Genomic DNA, 27020 nt, shown 5'->3' with positions numbered 1-27020 from the left:
TGGTTAAGGCTACGCGAGGCCAAAGGGGAGTCTGTCGGGGGCTGGCCTCCATGCAGATGCAGTTGACTTCTTATTATGTGAGAAGAGAGTCATTAACTACTGCGTCTGTGGTCAGAGACCAGATGACCCCATAAAAAGGGTGAACAGATTCACACCACCACATATAAAAGAGATAAACAGGGTTTCCCGTATAGCATAGGGAACTATATTTAATATCGTGTAATAAATTATAATGGAAAATAATATAGATATATACATGTGTATATAACTGAATCACTTTGCTACACACGTGAAACTGAATCACTTTGCTACACATGTGAAACTAACATAATATTGTAAATCAACTATACTTCAATAAGAATAAAAAAAGAATGAAAACCTTGACTTCAGTAGGGTGATGGGATTATTTCTTGATTTAAAAATTGCTTTTATTATGTTGAATTTTTTTATTGTCAAAGTAACATCTGTTTATTATTTAAAAATGTTAATTTTATGGCCAGAAAACCGTAAATAAATCTTGACATTGCTTCTTTCATCTTTTCAGGCAGAGAAAACAAAGAATTTTGTCAGTTGGAGACTAGTCATAGGAGAAGTCATCTCCATAGCGGACGTGGCCACAGGAGTAAAGGTGAGAGGCACTGGGCATCCCTCCCTTCATGAACTGATAGTTTTGAATGAAAAGGAGAAAAAAAACCAAAAAAAGAACCCAAAAAAACCCCCCAGACAACTCTGTAGACGTCAGTCTATTCTTGCACTAGATGTTTATAAAATGGTTCACTTCCCAACCCCTCCCCTGACTTCCTCTTCAACCATTATATTCAATCCTGTATTTGTTTTTCTTTGCTTTTCTTTCTTTTTTTAAAAATAAATTTATTTATTTATTTTTATTGGCTGTGTTGGGTCTTCGTTGCTGCATACAGGCTTTCTCCAGTTGTGGTGAGTGGGGGCTACTCTACATTGCAGTGGCTTCTCTTGGTGCGGAGCATGGGCTCTAGGCGTACGGGCTTCAGTAGTTGTGGCACATGGGCTCAATAGTTGTGGCTTGCGGGCTTAGTTACTCCGTGGCATGTGGGATCTTCCCGGAGCAGGGATCGAACCCATGCCCCCTGCATTGGCAGGCAGATTCTTAACTACTGTGCCACCAGGGAAGTCCCTCTTTGCTTTTCTTTTTGTATAGTTTTATTGCATTTATGTTAATCAATTGTTTTCCTTTATTTTAATTTTATACAAATAGTATCATAATTGTTTGTGGTGTACTTTCTTCACTTAAATATCATCACTAAGATTGATTTATATTGTTGCATGCCACTGTAGTCATTTATGTTTATTTTTTAAAAAGTCTTCATATTTAGAAATAATAAGGCTCACAGGAAGTTACAAAAGTATCACCTAGAGTCGTGTGAATCCTTCACCCAGTTTCCTTCAGTGGTGACGTCTTCTGTAGCTGTAATGCAATATAAAATCAGGAGATCAGCATTACTACAATACTGTTAACTAGACCATATAACTTATTCAAATTTCACTAGTTTTTACACGCACTCCGCTGTGTGTGTGTGTAGTTCTACGCAGTTTGGTCCCATATATAGTATCATGCAACGACCACCACCGTCGAGATACAGAGCTGTTCATCAGCACAAACAAACTTAAAGTGGTGCTCATTTTCAGCTGCATCCAGCCCCCACCCCATCCCTGTCCTCTGACAGCTACTAATCTATTTGCCATCTCTGCGATTGTGCCATTTGGAGAATGGCGTGTAAATGGAAGTTCATTCGTCTTTGACTCCTGAATGATGTTCCTTTGGGTGAATGTACCACAGCACTTGGAATTCTTAGCCTTCTCCATTTTTGCTGATCAAATGGGTATAAAATGGCATCACACTGTGGGCCTGCTTTGCATGTACCACCTCACCAAAGATGGTAAACAGAACAGCTGGAAAGGTGAGACTGCCATGGCCCCTCCCTGTGCCTTACGTCTCCCAGCAGGCACGTGGCCTTGCGTGTGCCCTCTTTTCCCTCCCTGGACACCACTGCATCTCCAAATAAGTCCCTGCGTGCAAGCACCCAGGCCTGATGTCCCCAAAGGGGAGAAATTATAATTAGAAAATGATGAATGAGTGATCAGACGAGAAACCAGGTCAATCATTGATGAGTCCAAGATGGAAACTCTTTCTGTTCTGCAATGTAGACATTTAAAAATGGGTAGGAATGGGACTTCCCTGGGGGTCCAGTGGTTAAGACTTTGCCTTCCAATGCAGGGGGTGCAGTTTCGATCCCTGGTCAGGGAACTAAGATCCCACATGCCTCGCAGCCAAAAAACCAAAAACATAAAATCCGAAGCAATATTGTAACACATTCAATAAAGACTTTAAATATGGTCCACATCAAAAAAAAAAAAATCTAAAAAAAAAAAAATGGGTAGGAATTAAAAAACAAACAAATCTGTGAGTACCATACAGGGGTGAAGTCTTTTTGGGGAAACTGGCTTCCCTACGATTTCAGCCAGGCAGGGTCTCTTCTCTCCAGGATGGGGTGGCTGTAGCTTCCAGAGAGACGAAAGACAGCTGAGATGTAGCAGATAGATCCTCCTCTTAGAAATCCTAGAGGGTCCTGGTCCAGTCTTATGATCCTCAGTTGGTGCTTTTACCATATAACTCCCACCTGCCTTTTCTTTAGCAAACTTCTGTTGGGCTGTGACCATGGAGAAGTCTGCACAGGGTATTCCAGCTCTCTGGGCAGGGAGCCTACTCCTCTGCACCTCCAGGGTCTTGCACAGAGCCTGGTGCACAGAGTTGCATAGGGAATGTTTGAGCAAGTGAGGGAGGGGCAGCTTGCAGTTTTAAGCAGACTTAAGAAACATTTCAACGCATTGCAATGTGTGGAACTCATTTAGATCCTGGTTCAAACAACAAACTGTAAAGAAAAATTAGATGTCAGTTGGGGGAAATTTGAACATTGACTATTTGGCAATATTAAAGAATTATTATATTGGAGGTGGAATAATGGTTTTAGAGTCATGCTTTTAAAAACAGTCTTTTGTAGTGAGTTAGATGCACCTAGAGTCTGTCATACAGAGCGAAGTAAACCAGAAAGAGAAAAACGAATACCGTATGCTAACTCATATATGTGGAATCTAAAAAAGTGGTACTGATGAACCCAGTGACAGGGCAAGAATAAAGATGCAGATGTAGAGGATGGACTTGAGGACATGGGGTGGGGGAAGAAGGGGAAGCTGGGACGAAGTGAGAGAATAGAATTGACATATATACACTACCAAATGTAAAATAGATAGCTAGTGGGAAGCTGCTGCATAACACAGGGAGATCAACTGGATGATGGGTGATGACTTAGAGGGCTGGGATAGGGAGGGTGGGAGGGAGTCGGGGGAGGGAGGGGATATGGGGATATATGTATAAATACAGCTGATTCACTTTGTTGCACAGCAAAAACTTGCACAACAGTGTAAAGCTATTATATTCCAATAAAGAGCTTTAAAAAAACCCAGTCTTTATCTTTTACAGATGCATAGGTAAGATTGAGGGATGAAATGATAGGATGTCTGGGATAAACTTCGAGATCATTTAGGGTGTAGAGAATTGAGGGAAAGATGAATGAAACGGATCATGAGCTGGGCATCGCTGAGTTTATGACACTCTTCTATTTTGTTTGCAATTTTCCACAGTAAAAAACTTTTTAAAAACGTTTTACTCCTGAGTCTCATAGAAAGAAACTTGAATACATTTAAAGGAATAGATCTTTAAAAACGCTTTTCTGATCACATCAGTCCTCTGCTGAAAACCCCTTCCTGTTATGCTTTAGAGAAACCCTCCAACCCTTGACATGGCTCACTGGTTCTCGTGTGGTCTGGCCCTACGCTCACCTTCCCAGACATCTTCTGTGCCACGTAGTCCTACCTGGGAGATCTGCTGTGTCTTGGCCTTCTTTCGGTCCCTCATTTCCATATTTGGACCACTCATGCTATCATCCTAGAACAATCTTTTCCCCTCCTTCTCCTGCCTGACACCTGCTCATTCTTCAAGTCCCAGCTCAAGTGTCCTTTCTTCAGGGAAACCTCCCTCAAGCCTGCAGTTTTAATCCCACCTACATGTTGTCAACTGGCTTTGTACATCTGTCTTACAGTGTTCTGTCATGGTGTGTACCCATTTGCATTGATTAATTTATTAACGGGTCTACTGTATGTCTATTAGCACCACTAGAGGGCAAACTCCTTGAATACTGTCTCTGTCTACTTTCTTGGTATGGAGGGAGTCTCAATGCATGCATATTAAATAAATGCATAGAATCAAAACTGTGTGGCAGTTACGCAAAAGGTTAAATGTAGAATTACTGTATGATCCAGCAATTCTGCTCCTAAGTATATACCCCAAAGAATTAAAACAGGGACTCAGATAGATACCTGTATGCCCATGTTCACTGAAGCATTATTCACAGTAGCTAATAGGTGGAAAGAAAGTGTCCATCAACAAATGAATGGATAAACAAAATATTGTGTATGCGTACATACCATGGAATATCATTCAGCCTTAAAAAGGAATGAACTTCTGGTACATGTTACAATACAATAAGTCTTAAAAATATGATGCTAAGTGAAATAAGCCAGACCCACAAGAACGAATGCCGTATGATTCCATCTATATAAAAATTTGAGAATAAGTGAGCTTATAGAGATATAAAGTAGGTTACAGGTTCCCAGAGGCTGGGGGAAGAGGAGAACAGGGGTAGTTATTGGTTAACGGGCACAGAGTTTGTTGGGGGTGATGAAAAAGTTTTAGAAGTAGTGGTGATGGTTGCACAACACTGTTAATGTAGTTCACACCCCTGAACTGTACGCATAACAATGGCTAAAAATGGCAAATTTTATAAGTATTGTACCACAGTTTAAAAAAATGCTGGAAAATTTAGCAAAAATGATGGTTAACCCTGTTTGCTTTCCCACACATCAGTCGTTGCAGGGGAATTTTTTTCTTATGCTTGGACACCCTAGACAGTTAGCGGAACGTGTCGGTTGTGGCTCTGGTCCAGCCCAGGAGGCCGTGGCTGCCTTTCCTGTAGGTGGTGGAGGGAGACTTCCAGGGGAGGTGACACGGTGCCTGGGGAACGGGTTGGGGAGCCCTGGATTGGTCACGACCCCCCCAGATCTCGGTGCCAGCCTAAGGCCCCTGCTGCTCTCCTGGTCATCTTCGCGAGAGCTGGCCATCGACTTGAGCATCATCTGTGCCCCGCAGGCCTGAGCACCTTCTCTCCCCCTCCGGTCTGTGTCACCCAGAGGCTCCCGGTGTCCCTAAGTGCTTTGGACAAACATAATTATCTTCACGCAGCCAAGTGCTGGCCGAGCCAGGGCTGCTTGGAGAGTGACTCGCAGCAAGGGGGCGGGAAAAGGAGAGAGGAGCCAGGGAGGGAGACTTACTCTGCTGAGGGCTTTGAATCCCCACACTAGATCGGGAGCCAGCCCAAGGTCTCCCACCAGGCAGGCTGATGCAATCTGGACGGACTCTCTGGCCCAAAGAAACGTGAGCTGCTTCCTTTTCTTCTTCCCCATGACGGCTCCCTTTCTTCCTTATTTGAGTCACCTTACTCTGTCTTAGTTTGCGCGGGCTGCTGTGATAAAGTGCTATAGAGCTGCTGGTTTAAATAACAGCAGTGAATTTTCTCACAGTTCTGGAAGCTGGGAAGTCCAAGATCTAGCTGCCAGCTGATTCATTTCCTGGTGAGGGCCCTCTTTCTGGCTTATAGACAGCCAGCCACCTTCTCGCTGTGTCCTCACATTTCAAGAGTGGAGAGTGGGGAAGACAGAGAGAGAGAGAGAGACAGAGAGAGGGAAAGAGAGCGCTCTGGTATTTCTTGTAAGGGCACTGCTCCGTCATGAGGGCCCCATCCTCATGACCTCGTTTAAACCTAATTAGTTCCCGAAGATCCCATATCCTAATACCACCACATTAAGGGATTAAGCCTTCAGTATATGATGAAGGCTTCAGTATATGATTATGGGGCAAGGACCCAACTTAGTCCATTGCACTATTCTTAATGGGGTCCCCATTGTCTCAAAAACCACTTGCAGCACCTCGGTGTTTCCCATCTTCTCTTGGAATGGAAAGAATCTGAATGCACTTGAAGGCTCTTTAGGGGACCAGCTGATGGACCATCAAGTGGGAAGGACCTGGCTTCGTGCAGGTCCTGGTGGGTCTGTGGCGGCAGGGAGACCGACAGAGTGATGTGGGTTCATGTCCTGTCTCCGGGACATCTCCATCACAGTTCTGGCACGTACTCTCACATGTCTGCGGCTTCTCTCCTCTATGAAGGTGGTGCTGATGCCCATTCACAGGCTGGTTCACATTTAAGCTGATGGTGCCCAGGAGGAGCTCCAGGCCATGCCTGGCAGAAGCTCAGTAAGTGGTGGGGACTGCAGCCCCTGAGACATGGCTGGAGTCCTTCCCAAACGGTCTTCCAGGTAGTGGCTCCGTTGGTGGGTGGAGGTGGGACCGACCTGTGTTCCCAATGCCAGCCCACCCGCTTGCCCTGCCGCTGTGGGACGGCCCTCCTTCTAGCCACTATTTGGAGGCTAAGAGGCCCGGCCGGAGACCTCATCCTCGGGCCCTGTCAGCCTGTTCCGACTGCTGTTCCTGGCCCCCACATAGCTCCGACTGTGGCCTCTGGAGGCTGCTGCCAGGCCTCCCCGGGACTATGGTGGTCATGATCCCACACTCCTGACCTTGTAGCTGTCCCTCTGCCCCTCCAGATACGTGAGAAAGGAGAGAGGGAGCTTTCCCAAACAAACAGGACAAGATGTGTGTGCGTTTAGAGTTAGAATTTTCCTTAGGTGTCCCTCCCCTCCTTTCTTTCCTTGCCTCTGCTTTTCCCAGGCTCTCTCTGTGTCCTGTCCACTGAGGTGGGCCAGGGGCCAGGGCGCTCGCCGGGCAGTGATGGTGGCCGTGGACCCGGCGCCCTCTCAGGGGGACACCTTGTGCTGCTCCCTTGTGATGGGTCGACACCCTTCTCCATTCCAGCTCAGCATCCCTGTCTTAGCGAGTCAACCCCTTTCCTCCCTGGCTTTCCTGCAAAGCTCCCCCCTTGCAGCTAATGAGCCTCCATCCATCGGAAGACTCAGGCCAAAGATCAGGTGTCACCTGGAGGCCTCTCTTGCACTCACCTCCCAAGTCCAACCCATCAGCTCTGTTTCCAGAATCTTCCCCGAATCTCTCCGCTTCTCACCCCCTTTACCGCAGTCGGACCACAGCCCACCGGCTCACCATGGAGGCTGCTTGCTGGGCACCTCCTGTCTGCCTGCAAGGCTGGGCTCCGTGCTCTCTACAGGAGGCATCTGCTCAGAGTGTGCGCTGGGCCGAGGGGCCATCTGCTTGGAGTCCTCCAGGGGCTCCCCAATTTGGTCCGATTCCCTGCTCTTCGGAGAACGTGGCTTTGGCAACACACTGGTCAGCACGTGGGGGCAGAGGCCCACGTTTGGACAGACCGCGGGGATCAGGGTCCCCCAGGCGCTGCCTCGGTTAACTCCTGTAGTTTTCCGAAAACCTGTGGGTTTCCCTCACCCAGCCCAGTGCTCCTACTAATAACATTTAGTGAATGGAGTCTTTCAAAAAGTGGCTGAAACACTCGTTGTCTTCCCCTTTCTAAGGAGGAGGAAAACATGTAAAACCTAGGAAAACAATATGCTGTAAAGAACACATTAGCTACCAGCCAAAGAGATTTAAGGGTGGAAAATCCAACCTGCTTTAGTTTTAGAAAAATATTTTTCTTCCACTTGATTTCCAAGAGGGTTTAGGGGAAAAAAAAAGTTACCATCTGGATGGGTTCCGTTTTCCTGGGTTGGAATTAGTAACGCAGTTTGTGGGGTCGGCAGTGACTCCGAGGAGCAAGGGCGCTGAGAAATCAGGGCGTTAAGCATCTTCCGAGGATACTTGACGATTCTCCAAATGAAAAGTGCCTCCTGTGTCAGATGTGATTCGTGAAATTCATCCGTCGTGATGTCAGAGCGTTTCAGCTGGTCAAGGGGTTCAGTGTGAGTTGATGGAGTGGCCTTTCTGGAAGCTAGTGTCAGGCTGATCACACACGTGTGGGGCAGGGACTGGTCCTCACCAGAAGCTCAGCACAGTTCTCAGACAGGAACATGTGAAGATGCCATTTCTGCCACTTCCCTGCAAGGTCTTGCTTGGAGTCACTGAGTCCGCTGGGGCTCATTCCATTGCAGTGACCCCAGAAAAAAAGGCACCTATTGGCTGCTGCACCCAAAGAGTCCAGGGTGCAGCTGGCTTCAGGTGTGGTTGTGTGGGACCCGGTCTCTCTCATCGCTTGGCTTCACCTCACCTGACCCCCGTGTATTGGCTTCCTTCACCAGCTCCCGCGATGGCGAGAGGAGCCGCCAGCCTCCATTCTTCCAGGTTCCATTGCTTCCAAAAAGAGCTTCTCTTCGCCAATAGCTGACTCGTGTGTCCCAGTGGCTGCTCTGATTGGACCCACCCAGGTCACGGGTCTATACTGAAGCCTCCCCGTTGGCCATGATGTTATACAGATTGGCCAGTCCTGGGTCCTGGGTTGACGGCTCACCCTAAAGCTGGGCTGGAGGTTGGCATTAACCACGAACCACGTGGGCTGACTCTGGGGGAAGAGGGCTCCCCAGAGGAAAACTGGGGCTGGGTTTCTAAGAGTAGGGGGATGCTGACCGGCAGGTACGGTGAATGTCTGTACACCTGAGCTCTTCTGTCTTTGCAGTCAGTCCCCTGCTCCCTTCAAACGGCCCTGCTCAAGCCACCCTTCCTTCTCTCTTGAATCCTCGCGGCAACCGCTGTTAGGTATCAGGCAGCTGGGGTTTAAATCCCAGCCCTGCATGCCTTCTGAGGCGCAGCTGTGGGCGGGATCACTTCCTTCTCCTGAATCTCACTGTCCCCATCTGTCAAGTGAGGGGGATGGTGTTTTCTTCCCAGGGTGGTCGCGACAGTGAGTGAGTGTGTGGTGCTCAGAGTCTGGAAGGCGGGAGGGCTCAGGAAGTGGGGGCTCCTCGAACCCTGCATTCGTCAGATGGGGAAACTATGTCACTGTCCAAGGTCCCACAGCCAGCGAGTAGCTGAGCTGGGATTTGAGCCCAGCCTGTCTCATCCCGAGACGAGCGCCTGCTCGTTGTGCAGCCTCGCCTCTTCCATTGACCTTCCTGTTTGCAGACTGTTTCTCATGGTGCGACTCACCTCTGTAGGCACCTGGGGTTGGCACCTGGGGTTGGCACCTGCGGTCAGCACCTGGGGTCGCTGCACAAACGCTGTTGCACGTCTTCAACGCACCAGGCAGTAATCTGGACCCTGAGCAGACAAGGCAGAGGGAACATTCAGAGCGGTCGTTTGATGGGATGAACGGGGCAGCCCGAGGATGGAGGATGGCTGCTCTGTGCTGTTGAGGTGACCTTTCCAAGAGAGGGAACCGTGAGGCGTGTCTTCACAGAGGAACCGGGGCTGGACAGGCATTGTGGGGAAGGGCGTGGATGCCTCGCCGCTTGGGGGGAATATGTAAAGCTTGATGAGCTGATGGGGTTCCTTGAATGGAGTTTGCCCAGGGGGTTTGGTCGTCATTAAATTGTCAACTCTTGCTAACAATGGTCTGTACTCGCCTTGTTTCCAGTGTGGAATCATTTACTGGCTGTTAGGTGGTGCCGTCGGGAACCTCGGGAGCCCAGCACATGTAGCTAAATGGCTTCAGCCACTCCAGGTATGGCGTGTACCTCCCCAGAGATATTCTATGGAGAGTCTTCAAAATTCACAGTATTCAGGGGTGTGTGTGTGCATGTGTGTTTGCAGAAAAAGAAAATAGAACAGAGAATTAGTGTCAGCCAGAACTTTGTTTGGAATGAGACTTTCAAGACTGCTTGTTTAAATTACACTGAGTCTGTCATATTGTTGTCACATTAACTGTCACCAGACTGAATTTTTATGATTATCTCCAACTCACCGCTCCCTCTCTCGCCAACATTCTTGATGATCTGAGAGGTTGGCAATGAGAGCGGCCGTCTGCCTAGCTGATTCCCTTCTAACATCCTGTAAACTCCAGGAGCAGAAATACACGGGGATGTTTGCAATGACCGAGAGGGGCCACGGGAGCAACGTGAGAGGGATCCAGACGGAAGCCACCTTTGACCTCTGCACAGGTGAGGATTCTGCCTGCGGTTCTGTGGTTCAGGGCAGCAGACTTGTACACAGCAGACTCTCCTTCCTCCGGAGTCCACCTTCACCCCTGCTGTGTGTGCTCTCGGGCTGGGAGTGCTTAGATTCAGAAGAAACATCTAAAGGCTTTAGTGGACGTGTATGCTCAGCCTTCCTGAGTATAACACCTGCCAACACTTACACAGCACCTACTGTGGGACGGGGCCCTGCTCCCGGCACTTTGTGTGCACTTGTTAACTTAATGCTTTGGAAAAACTCAGTGAGCACAGGACCCAAGTCATTTTGTGGTCCTTCCTAACAGGAGCAGGTAGATGGGTGGAGGAGCGGTCTCTGTTGGTGTGCTCCGTCGCACCATGTGTGATGTGTGTGGCAGGAGGGCACTGTGTGTGCTGGGGCCTCCTTCTGGGAGCCAGGTCCTTGGTGCTGGCATGATGCAATGTCTGTAACTGTGACCTGCACACAAATCCACATGGCATCTGCAACAAAAGCTCACAATCTGACATTATTATATGGGATGAACTCTAAAACGTTGGTAAGACCCTCTAAACTGACATCTCTCCACAAATGGTTCACAGCAAAAGCCCTGCTCTGTAAATCCTGCCCCCCCATCTCTTTAGCTTCTACTCCCTCCCCCCAATAAAGAGAGCAACTACCTATTTCATTCTCCTCTCTAGTTTCTTGTTTGATATTGGGTATTCCTAAGAACCACAAAGGAATAAGTACATTTTTCAGTTTTTTCTAGAAATGAGTATGTGTGAATATGTGTGCAAGCGTGTGTGTGTGTGTGTGTGTATGTGGCCATGGGCTGTGGGTGTGGCCATGTGCTATGGGTGTAGCCATGTGCGTGTGGGTGTGGCCACGTGCGTATATGTGCGGTGACTCAAGTCTTTTCTTCATTTTGGCTGAGTTTGTCCTTTGGAATCTGGAGTTTTGTTCCCAGGATTTTCTGACCCAAGAATGCTAATTGGAGGTGTTCAGCGTTTAGAATGACAGATGCAGGTGAGAGTTATGTTGGAGGATGTTCTGCCTTTCCTCTTGCCCTGATACTAGTTCTCTACAGCAGCCAGTGATGTCCAGGGTCCTAGTAAGAACCAGAATAAGGACGGCACTTATTGAATGCTTGCTCTGCTTCAAACTCTCTGTATAGTGTAGTGGACCACACTCCCTCACACCAGCAATCCCATGAACGGGATTATAAGTCACTTCTGTTCATGGAGCATGTGTGTGCTAGGTGCCAGGCTAAGCACTCTGCATGCAACATTGTGTTAAATAGTCTATAATCCTATAGAGAAATTCTTGTCCCTATTTTACAGGTGGAAAAACTGAGGCTCGCAGAGATTAGGAAACTGACTATGGCTATGCAGTTAACGAGGGAATCTCAGGTTCAAGGGGGATTGCCCTTAACAGCTGAGCTTTCCTGCCAGTGATGGGACACTGACCAAACATCTCTGGGGTTTTGGCTGCCCCATTTTTTCTCCCGAAACCATGCCATTGAGGTCACCTTGCTGTCATTAAAGGGAAAAATCCCACCCACAATTCTTATTTATTTATTTCTTCTTACAATTATATTTTTTGCACAAAATATCATTTCCCTGTGTTGGTCTCATTTTCCCCAAACAGCGTAAATGATTTAGCTACCTAGTGTGCTTCGGCAGTTGCCACTCTCTGCAGGGGAGTTGCAAAGTTGAAATTGTAGTGAGGAGAAGACTCTGGTGAACACGCTGCTTCCCGAAGGAGTGAGAGAGGGAAGAAGCCCATCATCAGCTCAGGCCACCGAGGGTTGGCTTAGCAAGGAATGGCTTTCTCCTACATTGGTTTCTGTGTTTTCCCCTTCATTTCCCTTTTTAAACGTTAGAGCATGTCAAATGAGCCCTTTCTCCCTCCAGGGAAGTTTCAATCTGTTATATTTTTTGGTTGTGCATTCCTGTGGGTTGGTTGTTTTATTTTTATTTTTGGATGGCTGAGTAGCAGCATGGAGAGTTTCAAGGTAAGGGAGAGTTTTATTTTTACACTTTATGCGAAATGGCAAAGATAAACAAGGCTAAGGGCTCTCTGGCCAAAGCCATCTCTTTTAATGCTTGCGGGACTGACTGTTTGGTTGGCGTTCAATAGCTAATTATAATAGGAACCGACACACATGGTGTGCATTATTAAATCCAGCTTTTAATTTTTTTAATTTTTTTAAAACATTTATTTATTTATTGGTTGTGTTGGGTCTTCGTTGCTGCACACAGGCTTTCTCTAGTTGTGGCGAGCAGGGGCTACTCTTTTTTGTGGGGCGGGGGCTTCTTATTGCCGTGGCTTCTCTTGTTGTGGAGCACAGGCTCTAGGTGCATGGGCTTCAGTAGTTGTGGCACATGGGCTCAATAGTTGCGGCTCACAGGCTCTAAAGCACAGGCTCAATTGTTGTGGTGCACGGGCTTAGTTGCTCCGAGGCATGTGGGATCTTCCTGGAGCAGGGATCGAACCTGTGTCCCCTGCATTGGCAGGTGGATTCTTAACCACTGCACCACCTAGGAAGCCCCTAGATCCAGCTTTAAAAAAAAAAATTTATTGGAGTATAATTGATTTACAATGTTGTGTTAGTTTCAGGTGTACAGCAAAGTGATCAGTTATACCTATGCATATATTCACTCATTTTTTTTTTTACATTCTTTTCCCATATAGGCCATTACAGAGTACTGAGTAGAGTTCCCTGTGCTGTACAGCAGGGTCTTATTAGTTGTCTATTTTATATCTACTAGTGTGTATAGGACTGACATAGATCCAGCTTTAACACCAGCGTTTGGGCTGAGGCAGACTTTCCAAACCAAGTATTTTTGCCAGAAGTGACAAATCTCCTTTCCCAGAATGGATCGGATGCTGATGGGGATGGATGGCCTCCTGTCTCCTCCCCACCCCACCAGATCTTCTTGCCAGGCCAACCTTTCTCTGCTACTTCCCTTCCCACCCTTGAGGTGTTAGCATCCTCTCACCACGTGGGTTTTGTTGTTTGTTGTTGTTGCTGCTGCACCCACCAGCTTCACAATAACTCCTTTCTTTAAGAAGTCCTGGCTGGCATGATGAGACAAGGGCAGCAGCCAATAGAGACTTCTCTATAAAAAGATTCAGCTCCTTCCCTGGTGGAGCAGTGGTTAAGAATCCGCCTGCCAATGCAGGGAACATGGATTCAATCCCTGGTCTGGGAAGATCCCACATGCCGCGGAGCATCTAAGCCTGTGTGCCACAACTACTGAGGCTGCATGCTGCAACTACTGAAGCCTGTGTGCCTAGAGCCCGTGCTCCGCAACAAGAGAAGCCACTGCAATGAGAAGCTCATGCACCGCAATGAAGAGTAGCCCCCGCTCGCCACAACTAGAGAAAGCTCACGCGCAGCAACAAAGATCCAACACAGCCAAAAAAAAAAAAAAAAAGAATCAGCTTATCCATTTATGTTCTGAAAAGCCCTTACCTATGTTAAAAGTTTCCCTGTGCGCACTTGTGTCAGAGAATGTTTTCTTGGGCTCCAAGACTGTATTTCTTGGCCAGAGGGAAAGTGCAGTCTATATATTTAAAAATCTGAAATCTGAGATGATCTTTACATGATCGATAGCTTGTCGGTTTGGTTCGGCCACATCTTCGATACTGTCAGCTTGGATTAAATTTGCATTTCTGCTTTTCTGCCATTTCCCTCCTGGACTCTCAGACCTGTCCCAGGTACCCGGTATCCAGAGCTGGCAGTTACGGTCTGTCTCTGCTTAACAAGAGGTTGAAGGGTATCCCGAGTGGTGAGCTGAATGAGAGAGGACCAAGAAGTGAAAGGGGGCATTTCCGTGGTGATCCTGTTCAGGCTCCCAGAAAAGAAGAAAAAGAAGGCAGAGTTTTTCTGTTTTGGAACTTAGCACATTTTATTTAACCCAGCATAGCAAAAATATTATCACTGTAACAGGTAATCAACATTAAAATTTGAAGTATTTAGTATATTTTATATATATACATATAGTATATTTTATATATATATTATATACATATATTATATATGTATATAATATATATATATATTTGGTGTCAAGTCTTAAAAGTCTGCTGTATATCTTACACTCCAGCACATCTCAGTTCAGACTAGACATCTTTCAAGTACTCAAGAGCCACACGTGGCTGGTCACTTCCATACTGGACAGTGCAGAGAGGAATAATGGAGGTTCTAGTTAGAGGTAAGGGTCGAACTAGCAGGAGTCTGAATGCCAGAATCAGGTAAGTGGAAAGCCTATGAAAGATTGAGATGATAAACCAGGAGTTTTTTTTTGTTGTTGTTGTTTATTTTTATTTTTTGGCCATGCCGTGCGGCATGCAGAATCTTAGTTCCCCAACCACGGATAGAACCCGTGCCCCTTGAAGTGGAAGCGGGGAGTCTTAACCACTGGACTGCCAGGGTAGTTCTGATAAAGCAGTTTTTAAAAAGTTAACCCAGTGGTGCTACACAGGATTAAAAATGGATTAAAAATTGTCCTTAATTTTTATCACTGTAACAATACTTCCTTCATTCTGTGACAGTTTCTCCCTATCAAGAGCTTATCAGTGATGGTGCAGACTGCCTTCACAAGCACATCTTCTGTATATCTAGCAAACAACAGGTTTGCTAGATGGTGAGGCTTGGGAAACTGGGGCACCGGAGGTATGCAGATGCTTTCCTTTAGATAACATGCTCTCAGATGGTAAGGCCACATCTCTGTGGGGTGTCAAAGCATGGCTAGGCACTAAAAAAAGACCTCTTGACAATGCTGAGGAAAGTTGAGACTCAGCTAGACGCTCAAACACTGCAGACGGACATGCCATAGGCATATCAAGGATGACTCAGCTAACAAATGATTTAGAGTCTTCTCATGACAGTATGCGCCCCAATGGATTCCTATTTTATTATTTGTCAAAATCTGAGGTAAACTCATTGCTCCTTAAAAATATGCCTCCCAATTTCAATGCTCCCTTCCCTTCCCAACTCCCCGCTGCTTCCTGAGGATCCACGTCAGCCAGCAACCAAGCCACAGACCGATTTGCTGACATCTTCCTTACGTCATTCCTCAGGCATTAATCCTAGGCTGAGACAATTTTCAGAATGCAGCCTGCCTGGTTTTGGCAGAATGGGAAGCAGTTATCTGAAGACCCCTGAGGGCCTCCAGGGCATAGCACCTTCATCTTCCAACTTAGCACTTTAGAACAAATTGTCCTGATGTAATAAACAAAGGACATAGGAAATTAACTATGATACCCTCACTAATAAAGCATCTATTTGCATGGAAGGCAGAGTTTTGAGCAGAGACTAAAAACAAAAAACTACATTTTTTCCCCCTGCTTTTTCCTGACCACGTGTTAACTTCAGGCTGTTTGGGGCTGGAATCCTTGGCCTTATGAGCGTATTGTGGAGACGAGCTGGATGGCATGTTCTAAGATTCTTTCCCTTATAAGAGTTGTTGACAAATGCTTTTTGGTTTAAGGGCTTATCCATATAAGCTTTTCAGGGAAGCTTTTATGATTATATTCATTGATCAGGAAAATGGAGAGGCAGCTTCCGAAACAATCATCTCAAGGCTTAAATTAGGTATTTCTTTTTATAAAGATCAAAATTGTCTGGGCTGAGATTCTGAGCGATGGCAGGAAGAGGTCACGTTTGCTTAGTAGTCTTGTTTGTGTCCAGGTGTACACATTTAACCTTTGGTTAGTTGGTTGCTGTTTAGATAACAGACTAGTACCTTAGAGGCAGGAATGTTCAAGGCCCAGGACACAGTGGAGGACACGAGGAAGCAAGTGGTTGGTCCAGAAGGGGCAATGCCCAGTAGACAAAATGAAACACATAGACATGGGCTCATCTGACGAGGGGCCCCACATCACTGGATGTTTCATTTTTTCTTGTGAACCTTGAAGGTGGAGTGTTTGGGGCCAAGGGGCGTGTGGAGAGCTGAGTACATGACAACAGGGCTTTTAGGGGTTTTGGTGCTGGATTATTTAGAAGTCAGAACCTCAGTGTGGAGTAATCTAGAGAGAAAGAAGCACAATGAAGAAAGCCTCTACACATTAAAGCCACAGGCTCAGACAGATAGTACACGTGGCAGCTCAGCATTGCAAAGACCAGAGACGAGGAAGAAGTGAATGAACATTTTTCATCCACTTAAAAGTGGCAACATATGTTCCTGATTGGATTATTCATTGACAAAGCACTCTGTTTTTTATTTTTGTTTTTTAATTTTTAAAAGTATTTATTTATTTATTTTTGGCTGTGTTGGGTCTTCGTTGCTGTGCGCGGGCTTTCTCTGGTTGCAGTGAGCAGGGGCCACTCTGTTGTGGTGTGCGGGTTTCTCATTGCGGTGGCTTCTCTCGTTGCAGAGCACAGGCTCTAGGGCGTGTGGGCTTCAGTAGTTGTGGCTCGAGGGCTCAGTAGTTGTGGCACATGGGCTTAGTTGCTCAGCGGCATGTGGGATCTTCCTGGACCAGGGATCAAACCCGTGTCCCCTGCATTGGCAGGTGAATTCTTAACCACCACGCCACCAGCGAAGTCCGACAAAGCACTTTAATTTGCAGTCGTTTTCAAAGTTAAGGTGGCGGTGAACAGTGTGCGTTGCAGTGATAGCATGGTGGTGTTGGGTTCACGAGGTTGAACTAGGTGACTTTGGGTCATCTGCTCCTGCTTTCCTGTGAAATCCCCAAGTGGGTGGAGCTACGCGGTATGATCTGTTTCACAGTGTTTATTGCACTGAGCCCAGGAGTTGAAGTGAGCCATAAGAAAGAAAGCTCTGTTGCTGTGCTGTTTCTTTGTAGGAGTTTGTAATCGACACACCGTGTGAAAATGCTGAGAAGATGTACATCGGAAATGCCATGTACGGGAATTATGCAGCGGTCTTTGCCCAGCTCATCATAAACGGAAGATCTCAAGGTTTGTCACGGACAAAGAAACCCAAGATATTACCCTTTACTAATACTATTCTCCTGTGAGTACTTTACACGGAAAACCCACCTCACAGGGCTGTTTTTATCTCGTAAAAAATTCAGCGCTAACTTTATCTGCTAAATATACACGATGAGACAAGTTATCATTACATTCAACATTAGACACTGTTATAGGCAGTGCACAGTCATAGAACAGAGTGAATTTCAGGATCATCATAATTGTACACTGTCCCAGGAAATGAGCAGAGCTTTGATCATATCTTCAGAGACTTTCGTGTCTCTTCACCTTCCTTAGGGCCTCACTGTTTCATCGTTCCTGTCCGCGATGAAAATGGAAGCTTGTACCCAGGAGTGACGGCTATTGATATGATGTATAAAGAAGGTGAGTCCCCAGGTGATCCTTCCCCCACCCTCCTTCGCACTTCCTGCCTGCTCCCCACCTCACCCAATGCGAGTCTAAGCTAACTCACCAGAGCAGCGAAGGCAGAGAAGACTCTGAATTTGGAGCCTGGTTAGCCTTCTGTGTGCGGCAGTTAGAAGGTTGCAGACCGCTGTTTGTGAACACACATTGGTCCTGTTTCTCCCAGCCTCTCGTGTTTCCTAGCAATGAGCCAGCTCTGTCCTGAGCTGTTCCATCTCCTCTCTCTCTCTCTCGGACTTGTGGGCCCTCAGAGGGCAGGTTGACGTTCTCTCTTTCATGGCCCAGAGCCACCAGCTTCAATGGTCCTAGGGACTGACTCTGGACTAGCTTGCTAGGGCTGTTGGACTCCGACTGAGTGGCTTTAACAATAGAAATGCATCATCTCACAGTTCTGGAGGCTACGAGTCCGAGGTCAAGGTGTCAGTGGAGTTGGTGGCTTCTGAGGGCTGGGATGGGGAGGGTGTGCTCCAGGCCTCTCTCCTTGGCTTGTAGGAGGCTGTCTTCATGTTCACACGGCATTCTCCCTTCATTCTTGTCTGTATCCAATTTCCTCTTTTTCTAAGGACACCAGTCATTTGAATGAGGGCCCACGAATGCCCTCATTTTAACTCAATCACCTCTGTAAAGATGCTTTCTCCAGAAAAGGTCACATTCATTGGTACAAGGGGTTAGGACCACAACATATGAATCTTGGATCGGGGGGGGGGGGCAGGGCGGGACACAATTTAACCTAGAATGCTGGGTGAGAGCTGCCCATGCCTGTGGGCTCCACTGGTTGTCCCTAGCCAAACGAAGCCAAAAAGCAGGTGAGGGGAGAGGGGGAAAAAAGAGAGGATAAAGTGGAAAAAAAGGGGGAGCAGACGGTCCTTTGGTGGAGGGGGTTGGATTAACCCTGATCCCTTAGGTATATCGACCACTGCCTGCCTGCAGGAATGGGCTGCAAGTGCTTTAAGTGTATCTCCTAGGGTGACTGAGGCCCTGGTCCCTTAAAAACACCTGACGTGCTAAGGGCTGTTGAGAGCAGAGGGTTTGCCCAGCTCTCAAGAAGGGGTGCCAGACATTTAAGACACCGGCAAACCCAGAAAGTCTGAGCTGGTTTCCTTGTAAACTCATAAGTACAGCTGTGTCCTTGTCAAAGGGTGATGTTCTAAATAAAGACCTGTACTAAAAAAAGACATTTCCTCCCAGATTAAGGCTCCCTAAATGTGAGATGAACAAAAAGTAAACCCCAGACTCTGGCAGGTGTCGTGAGGAAACGTGCCTGGCAGATTTCAGGAAACGTCCCAGCAGTCGGTCAACCCTTCCCAACCCCTGCTGTACCTCTGGCCATTTTCCAGTGTCTTTTAAGCATTTGCTGTCACAGATTCACCCCGTGTTCTGGAGAGGAAGCCCTTGGAGGGGGGAAGAATTTGAGTTCTGTGTCACCGGAGGGGTGTAAGGGGCTTTCCTCCTGCTGTGTGTTCAGTTTGACATTCTTTCGGTTGCCTGGAATTCTCCCTTTTCTAGTCACAGAAACTGTTCAGGCGGGCAGCTGTGTCCCCAGCAGGACCCTCCCCCCCCCCCGCCCGGCCCTGGAGCAGGCAGGCTACACAGAAGCTCTAGCAGTTTCTCCTCTATCGTTGTTGGAGAGGAAGGGGCTGGAGAAACAGGCACCGCTCTTCAAGGAAACAAGCAAATGGCATCCCCACCCCAAATAAGAAAGTAGCAACAATTCTGCAAGCGGAATGAAGGGCTTTGCGCTTTGGTGGTGACAGACCTGGTGAGTGGCAGGGCCACAGACACGTGCCCCCTGCAGCTCTGTTTCCCGTCTGCTCCCTCTAGGTCTGAATGTTGTGGATAACGGGATCCTGAGATGTGACAGGGTTCGGATACCAAGGGAGAACCTGCTGGATAAGTGAGTAGTTGTCTCCTTAACTCAGGTTTGATGTGTGTGATCTCCTTGTTCTCCCTCCCAGGCCTGGTTCCTGGGTCTCGTGGGCCGTACGTCCACACTGTCTTCTCATAACCACTCCTACCATTTTACTGACAGCTGATTGGGAAACATAGATAAGCAAATTGAAAAAAATCAAAATTATCCCAGATGCTGTCACCCAGACACCATGTTTGTCATACTTTCATGTATGATACTTTAGACTTTTCTCCATGAGGTTATATCTAAAGAGAGAGAGAGAGAGGTTTGATTTTCACTGAATGAGATCCACTTAGAAATTCTATTTTTTATAACTTGTAATTTCTGTTTAACATTATACATCTGATGTTTCTGTGCAAGGATAAACACACACAAGCATCATCATTTTTAATATTGCCATAGCTGACTGTTAAATGAGCTGTAAGTTATGTATCGATCCCTTATTGTTGGGTATTTAGGTTATTTCCTTAAAAATGTTCTTTTTTGGCTATCATAAAATAATTAGTGTTATTGCCTTCGTTGTGGATGACAGGAGATAAGGTACCATCTTGCAGCTTCAGAAGCTGTTCTAACCAGTACAGGTTGGGGGAATAATGTCAGAGGTGCTTGGTGTCATTTCCCAGCACCCCTCAGTGAGGTCAAGGTGGGTGAAAGAATGATGTGAAGGTTGCTTCTACAAGTGCATTCCAGAAGTGGAGCCCCAGGGGTTGACAGTGCTTTTTGCAGAGGCTAAGAAACACCAATTAATTTTGCTTTTCTCAGCAGCATTTCATATATCCAGTAAAAATCCTGAATTACAGTGATATTTAAATCTGCTAAAATGCAAGCCATCAGGCTTGCTCCCTGCTTTCCTATAGATTTTCCCTTAACACTTTTCTCCTTTTTATTTTTTAATCAATTTTTATTGGAGTATAGTTGATTTACAATGTTGTGTTGGTTTCTGCTGTACAACATAGTGAATCAGTTACACATATACATATATCCCCTCTTTTTTAGATCCTGTTCCCATATAGGTCATTATAGAGTGTTGAGTAGAGTTCCCTATGCTATACAGCAGGTGCTTATTAATTATCTATTTTATTTATAGTGGTGTGTATATGTCAATCCCCATCTCCCAATTTATCCCTCCCCACTTTTCCCCCTCGGTAACCATAAGTTTGTTTTCTGCATCTGTGACTCTATTTCTGTTTTGGTTCATTTGTACCATTTTTTAAGATTCCACATATAAATGATACCATATGATGTTTGTCTTTCTCTGTCTGGCTTACTTCACACAGTATGACAATATCTAGGTCCACCCATGTCACTGCAAATGACATTATTTTGTTCTTTTTTTATGGCTGAGTGGTATTCCATTGTATTTATGTATCACATTTCTTTATTCATTCCTTTGTCTATGGGCATTTAGTTGCTTCCATGTCCTGGCTACTTGTAAATAGTGCTACAATGAACACTGGGGTAACTGTACTCCTTTTTATTGCCTGCAAGTTCTTGCCAGTAAGTAAATGCCAAAAGTTTAAGGAAGATATGGGGGAAACAAACTTAAAATGGACCAAATTCTGGTTATTGACTTTCCCCCACTGTGAATGGTAGGAAATGAAATAGAAACAACAAAAGCATCTTTGTAGGTGTCCTGGTGGGTGATGAAGCCCCCAGGCCCCCTCAGGAATGACCAGTGCCCATGGCAGCAGGCCTGAGGACCACTAGCCTTCCCCAGAGGTGTGTGCATGTTTCCTGGTCACTTATCAGCATCACTCCACTCTTGGAGATGGGGAAGAGGGAAGGAAAGCCACGGATGTGGAGCTCCCCATTTCTCACCCACTCTAATAGGATCTTAGTGCACTGGACAGCCCTCTGCCAGAATCTGGACCCACTGGCTTGGCATTCATCCAGTGCACTAGGGTTTAGAAAGTCAGAGTCAATGAGAAAAAAAATGATAGGGAGCTACATGGTCTGTAGAAGATATGAGAATATATAGATTATTCTTTGATAAACAAGATTTGATTTTTTAAATTTTCTTTCTTAAAATTTTTAAAAATATTTATTTTATTATTTATTTATTTATTTATTTAATTTTTGGCTGCATTGGGTCTTCATTGCTGCACACGGGCTTTCTCTAGTTGTGATGAGAGGGGGCTACTCTTCCTTGTGGTGTGTGGGTTTCTCATTGCGGTGGTTTCTCCTGTTCTGGAGCTTGGGCTCTAGGCGCGTGAGCTTCAGCAGCTGCGGCACATGGGCTCAGTAGTTGTGGCTCATGGGCTCAGGCTCTAGAGCACAGGCTCAGTGGTTGTGGCACACGGGCTTAGCTGCTCCATGGCATGTGGGATCTTCTCGGACCAGGGATCAAACCCCTGTCCCCTGCATTGGCAGGCAGATTCTTAACCACTGTGCCACCAAGGAAGCCCACAAAATTTGATTTAAAAGCCATTCCACTGGTATATTTAAGCTGCCCCCCAAATATTATGGAGCAGCAGAGACAATACACTTTGGGGTTTTGGCTTATCGCTTGATCAAAAATGGGTCTATAAGTAGATGTACAGATTTGATGAAATCCCTCTCAAAATCCCAGCTGCCTTTTTTTGAAGAAATTGAGAAACTGGCCCTAAAATTCATATGGAAATGCAGGAGACTCAGACTGGCCAAAACAATCTTGATAAAGAACAAAGTGGGAGGACTCGTATCCCTGGTTTGAAAAATCATTACAGACCTACAGTTATCAAGATAGTGTGGTATTGGCATAAGGCTAAAAGTATGGGCAGTGGGATAGAACAGAGGCTCTAGAGATAAATCCTTGCAGTTATGGTCAATTGATATTGAACAAAGGCGACAAGATAATTTAATGGGGAAAAATGATCTTCTCAACAAATGGTGCTGGAACAACTGGATATCCACATGCATGAAGTTGAACCTTTATCTCATATGATGTACAAAAGTTAACACAAGATGGATCACAGATCTAAATGTAAGAGCTAAAACTATAAAACTCATAAAAGAAAACATAGGTGCAAATCTTTGTGATCTTGTTTAGGCAGTGATTTATTAGATGTGACACCCAAAGCAGAAAGAACCAAATTAAAAATAGATAAATTGGACTTCATCAAGATTTAAAAAACTTGTGCAGCAAAGGACACTATGAAGAAAGTGAATAGACAGTCCACAGAGTGGGAGAAAATATTTGTAAATCATATATAAGAACCTAGTGTCCAGCCTATAAAAGGAACTATATTACAGTTCAACAATAAAAAGACAAATGACCCAATTAAAATGGGCAAAACTCTGAATAATTTATCCAAAGAAGATATAAAAATGGCTAATAAGCACATGAAAAGATGTTCGACGTCACTGTCATTAAGGAAAGGCTAATAAGAAAACCACAATGAAATACCATTTTGCACTCACTTCACGGCTATAATAAAAGAGACAGATGATAAGGAGTGTTGGTGAGGATGGGGAGAAATTGGAGCCCTCATCCATTGCTCGCGGGGATGTAAAATGTGTTGTCAATTTGGAAAAGAATTTGGCAGTTCTTCAAAAGTTTAAAATCTTCATAGGACCTAGCAGTTCTACTTCTAGGTCTTTATGAAAACATTGTCTACAAGAGAATTGAAAATAAGTATCCACACAAAAACTTGTATACAAAGGTTCATAACAATTATTCACAATAGCCAAAAAAGTGGAAACAGCACAAATATCCTTCAGCTGATAGTGGATAAACAACATAAGGTATATCCCGACAGTGGAAGATCATTTGGCCATAAAAAGGAATGAAGTACTGATACATGTTATCACATGCATGAACCTTGAAAACAGTGGGTCAAGTGAAGGAAACCAGACACAAAGGCCATGCATTGTACAATGCCACTTACGTGAAATGTCCAGAATAGACAAATCCATAGAGTTAGAAAGTTGATTAATGGTTGCTGGGCTCTGGAGGGTATGGCAGGACTGCTAATGGTATGGGGTTTCTTTTTGGGGTGATAAAATGTTTTGGAATTGGATAGTGGTCATGGTTGCACAACTTCGTGAATCTACTAAAAACCATCGAACTGTACACTTTAAAAAGGTGAACTTTATGGTATATGATTTATATCTCAGCAACAAAAAAAGTGAATTGATGCTCCGTCTTTACCCCCAGGCTCCAGTGCTTGTTTAATGATGGCAGTCCTCCTGCCTCTCCTTGTGCGGGTCCACTGCTGAGTCACAGGACAGTAGTGGTGGGGAATCTGCTCTTACTTTCCATGAGTTGAGCCTCTTGCAGCATCTCCTGGGGAGGCACTTGTCCTGCTCCCCACTCACTCTGCTGGCTCACGAGGGAGGTTCCAGGCTGGGGAACCCTGTGCAGCTTCCCTGTGTGTGCCCTTGGGGGCCACCAGACTTCATTTCTAGGTGCCAGGTTCTTCTCTTACGTTAACCACACCTCTCTTTTCCACCTGCCTCCCCCACCCCACACACAGGTTCGGTTCTGTGGCTCCAGATGGGCAGTACCACTCCCCCATTAAGGACAAGAGTGCAAGACTCAATGCAATGCTGGCAGCGCTGACTCCTTCAAGACTGGCCGTGACTTTCCAAGCTATGGGCTCTATGAAGGTGACTGACTCTGATGTTAATTTCCCTTGCTGTTTATTCTCTGCATGTTCCAGGGGTGGGTAACAATGTCAGGAGCTGAGCTTCTTGAGCAACGGTTGGTGTAAGGTGGCCTGGGTTGCTGGGGAGATGGTAGTGAGTGCCAGTTGGCCCTACGCAGAGAACCTTTCTGCAGCCTTCTTACCATGGGGTCCCATCCACCTGCATCCCAGGTGTGTGCTGCTGATTGCGATGGGTGGAACATAGGTGTTGCGGCAGCAGGGCCCGTAAAGATGGTCCTGGGAGAATGGGTCACTTGGAACAAGCACATTTGCTGGAAAGGCAGCTAAGAGCTGACTCGTGGATAAGGGCTGGTGTGTCTTGGCTGCACTTATTGGGGAGCATTGATGCTCACGTAGCTGTTTGGCACGTGACAGTCACCCTCACACAGGCAGGAGTCCACGAGGCCAGACCTTCAGAAGCCAACTCTGCCTCCCCTTCCCCCACCCTCTCCTATGTCTTGGTTTGGAAAAAGCAGCCAGGAGAGAAAAGCTCTGGAAGGCTGCCTCCTCCTCAGGGTGCAGCACTGCCTGCTTTTTGGCCCCTCCCTGTCTCTTTCCATCTCTTACGTTCCACTGAGCTTGGGGAAACTGGAAAGAGAATTAAGCTACTTGTGAATGTATATTTGTGTCTTGAACCCAGCTTCTCTATTAAGAAGGATTAAGTTTCATTCACCTGACTCCAGGCCTGACATCAGCGCACAGCCGCCTGAAAGCAGGAAAATCCTTCCTTACTTCCTTCTGCAGCATCTGCACTTCTCACAGGAAGCCTGCCTGACTGAGCTCTCCCACGCGGTGCCCTTCCTTCCCGTGGGTGCAGCTGTGACGCTCAGTCCTGAGCCAGTGACAGCCCGCCCATGTGTGGCTACTGCTTTATGTGCTTGTTTTGGTGGCTCTTTAAGTGGGTGAGGTACATATTCAGTTCAGAAGATCCGGGTGCAGAGTGGCTCAGCGGGTCTCAGCTGAACCGGCTGAATCAGTGAGGCCCTAGGAGAGCCTTGGGGTGCAGGCCCAGGGGTGAGGCCAAGGTGCTGGCATAGCAGCGAAGGGCGGAGGAAAATACTTTTCCCAAGTCTGAGACAGACACCGTTTCAGCCTTTTCCAAACTCCAGAAGGAGGCAAAGGGAGAGAAAGCAGACGAGCCTAGAATTGCACTGTAGAAAAGATGGGACAAAAATCTGATCAGGGTTCTGTGAAGCCAGGACAGCCATGTCTGCACAATAGCCCCTCTGATCACAGCAGCCTCAGGGCCCCTCTGACAAGAGTGCTGGTGAATATTAAAACCACATGCTGGTTCGTGGCTGTAAAGGTGCCCTAGAAACCCTGTGCTGTTATGTTTCAGAGTGGGTGATGTCCTGTGGAGGACGTCCACACTGCTGGGGGGCTGTCAGCCCATCCAGGCCAGTGGGAGAGTCCTGGGGGGGGGGGGAGGGGGGAGGGGGCAGGCATAGGGTGGTATAGATGGCGCATGGGGGGCCTTCTGGGAGAAACTTGGTTTTTAAGTATCAGTAGATCTGGAGCAGTGGGGGTGGGGGGAGAGGACACAGAGTGGCTGATTTTTTAAAAGGTACCCATTTTCCATTTTCTGAGCGTGATCAAGGGGCAACCCCTGCTGACTCTGGAGGGTATGGGGAGGGGCACACATCCGGACCAATTCCTTTTTGGGCATCTGACACACACACACTTCGTTCCTGGCAATGTACAGGCCTTGTCACGATCATGGGCTCTAAAATCAGAGAACCCTGGGCTCAAACAGCAGCCTGGACGTGACCAGTCATGAGGCTGTGGGCAAATCAGTAGCCTTCTTTAAGCCTCGGTTTCTTCTTCTGTAAAATGGGCCTGCTGATAATGGTGAGACCTGAATGGGGATGTGTGTGGTGTTGGCACAGAGCAAGTTGCTGGTGCGACGGCCGCTCCTGCTGCTGTTACTGGGGAGATAAGCGTTGGCTGTGGGAAAGGAATAGATGGGCTTTTCCATGAAACAAATGCCTGGAGTCCTGGCCTCCAGCAGCTAGGCAGTCTGGGATGTTTTGCAGAGGTGCATGGTGTCCCTTGGATTCCTCAGGATCTGAAGCAAAACACAGTGGTCGTGAGTTGACACCTGTCCTGTTTGGGAGGCGGGTTTGCCAGGTGATGGGGAGACCCCTCGCAGAGCCAGACGGGCCTCAGACCCGCATGGTCCAGATACGGCCAATGTGTCGTGCCTGACGGACCCCAGCCACTGTGATCTCATCGTGCGCATCTCTGGCGAGGATGATCTCACCAACCCCTTGGCAGCCTCCCCTCCTACGGCTCAAGCACAGGACAGATGCTTTCTCAGCTGAAACCAGAGACGGCCCTGCTCATTCTGCGCTCGCTGATGAGTAGAAAACAGATCCTTTTCTCCGACGGGCATTCCTCCTGTGTTAGAAAACTGTCACTGCAGCTCCCCATGGTGGCATTTGCTCAAGGCTGAGCATGCCTGGCCCTTTTAAACTCTGCCCAGATGTCTCCCCCACCCCCACTACGGTTATCTCTCATTTTCATCACGTTTCTCAGTACTTTCAGATTTTCTCTTAAAGACTTGCCATAATAGCTGTGCTCTTGTTTGTGCCCCAAATGCCATGTCCAACTAAATGATTAGTGGGGACAAAGGAAGAGGAAACTAAGACATCTGGCAGGGATTGGCGGGGGGTGCATTGAGAGAACTCTGCAGCCAAAGTTGGGGGGCTGGGAAGCCTTTTCTGAAGGAGGAAGGAAGCTGGAGAGAGTTGCTGTGAGTTTGGAGGCAGAAGTAGATAGAAGGAGTGTGAAACGTACACTAGCCCTGAGTTTTGGGGCAATTTTGCCTGGAAGTAATATTTTAGCATAAGACAAGCTGATCTCCACTTTCAAAAGAGTCCCCCTACTCTTTTACGTGGGTGTTACTCAGTAGCCAGGTCCCACCCGTGGGGTTTTGGATGCAGCAGTTCTGGGGGCGGCCAGAGAATCTGC

General features: G+C 46.8%; 1 protein-coding gene across 1 annotated transcript in view; it reads left to right on the top strand.

Annotated features, from left to right (window-relative positions):
• The window catches only part of LOC130857636 (acyl-coenzyme A oxidase-like protein), a 66076-nt gene extending 39705 nt beyond the window's left edge, over positions 1-26371 (top strand). The window contains exons 3-11 of the mRNA XM_057743364.1: positions 545-628; positions 9639-9725; positions 10065-10161; positions 13863-13873; positions 16967-17081; positions 17391-17477; positions 19338-19410; positions 23880-24012; positions 26165-26371. Of these exons, the coding sequence (XP_057599347.1) occupies positions 545-628; positions 9639-9725; positions 10065-10161; positions 13863-13873; positions 16967-17081; positions 17391-17477; positions 19338-19410; positions 23880-24012; positions 26165-26371 (894 nt within the window). The remainder of the gene's footprint in view (positions 1-544; positions 629-9638; positions 9726-10064; positions 10162-13862; positions 13874-16966; positions 17082-17390; positions 17478-19337; positions 19411-23879; positions 24013-26164) is intronic.
• The last annotated feature ends 649 nt before the right edge of the window (positions 26372-27020 follow it).

Source organism: Hippopotamus amphibius, chromosome 7 (genome assembly GCF_030028045.1).
Source record: "Hippopotamus amphibius kiboko isolate mHipAmp2 chromosome 7, mHipAmp2.hap2, whole genome shotgun sequence".
NCBI classification, from domain to species: Eukaryota; Metazoa; Chordata; class Mammalia; order Artiodactyla; family Hippopotamidae; genus Hippopotamus; species Hippopotamus amphibius.
Note: the sequence above shows the minus strand (reverse complement) of the source record. Positions and strands in the feature narration are given on the sequence as shown.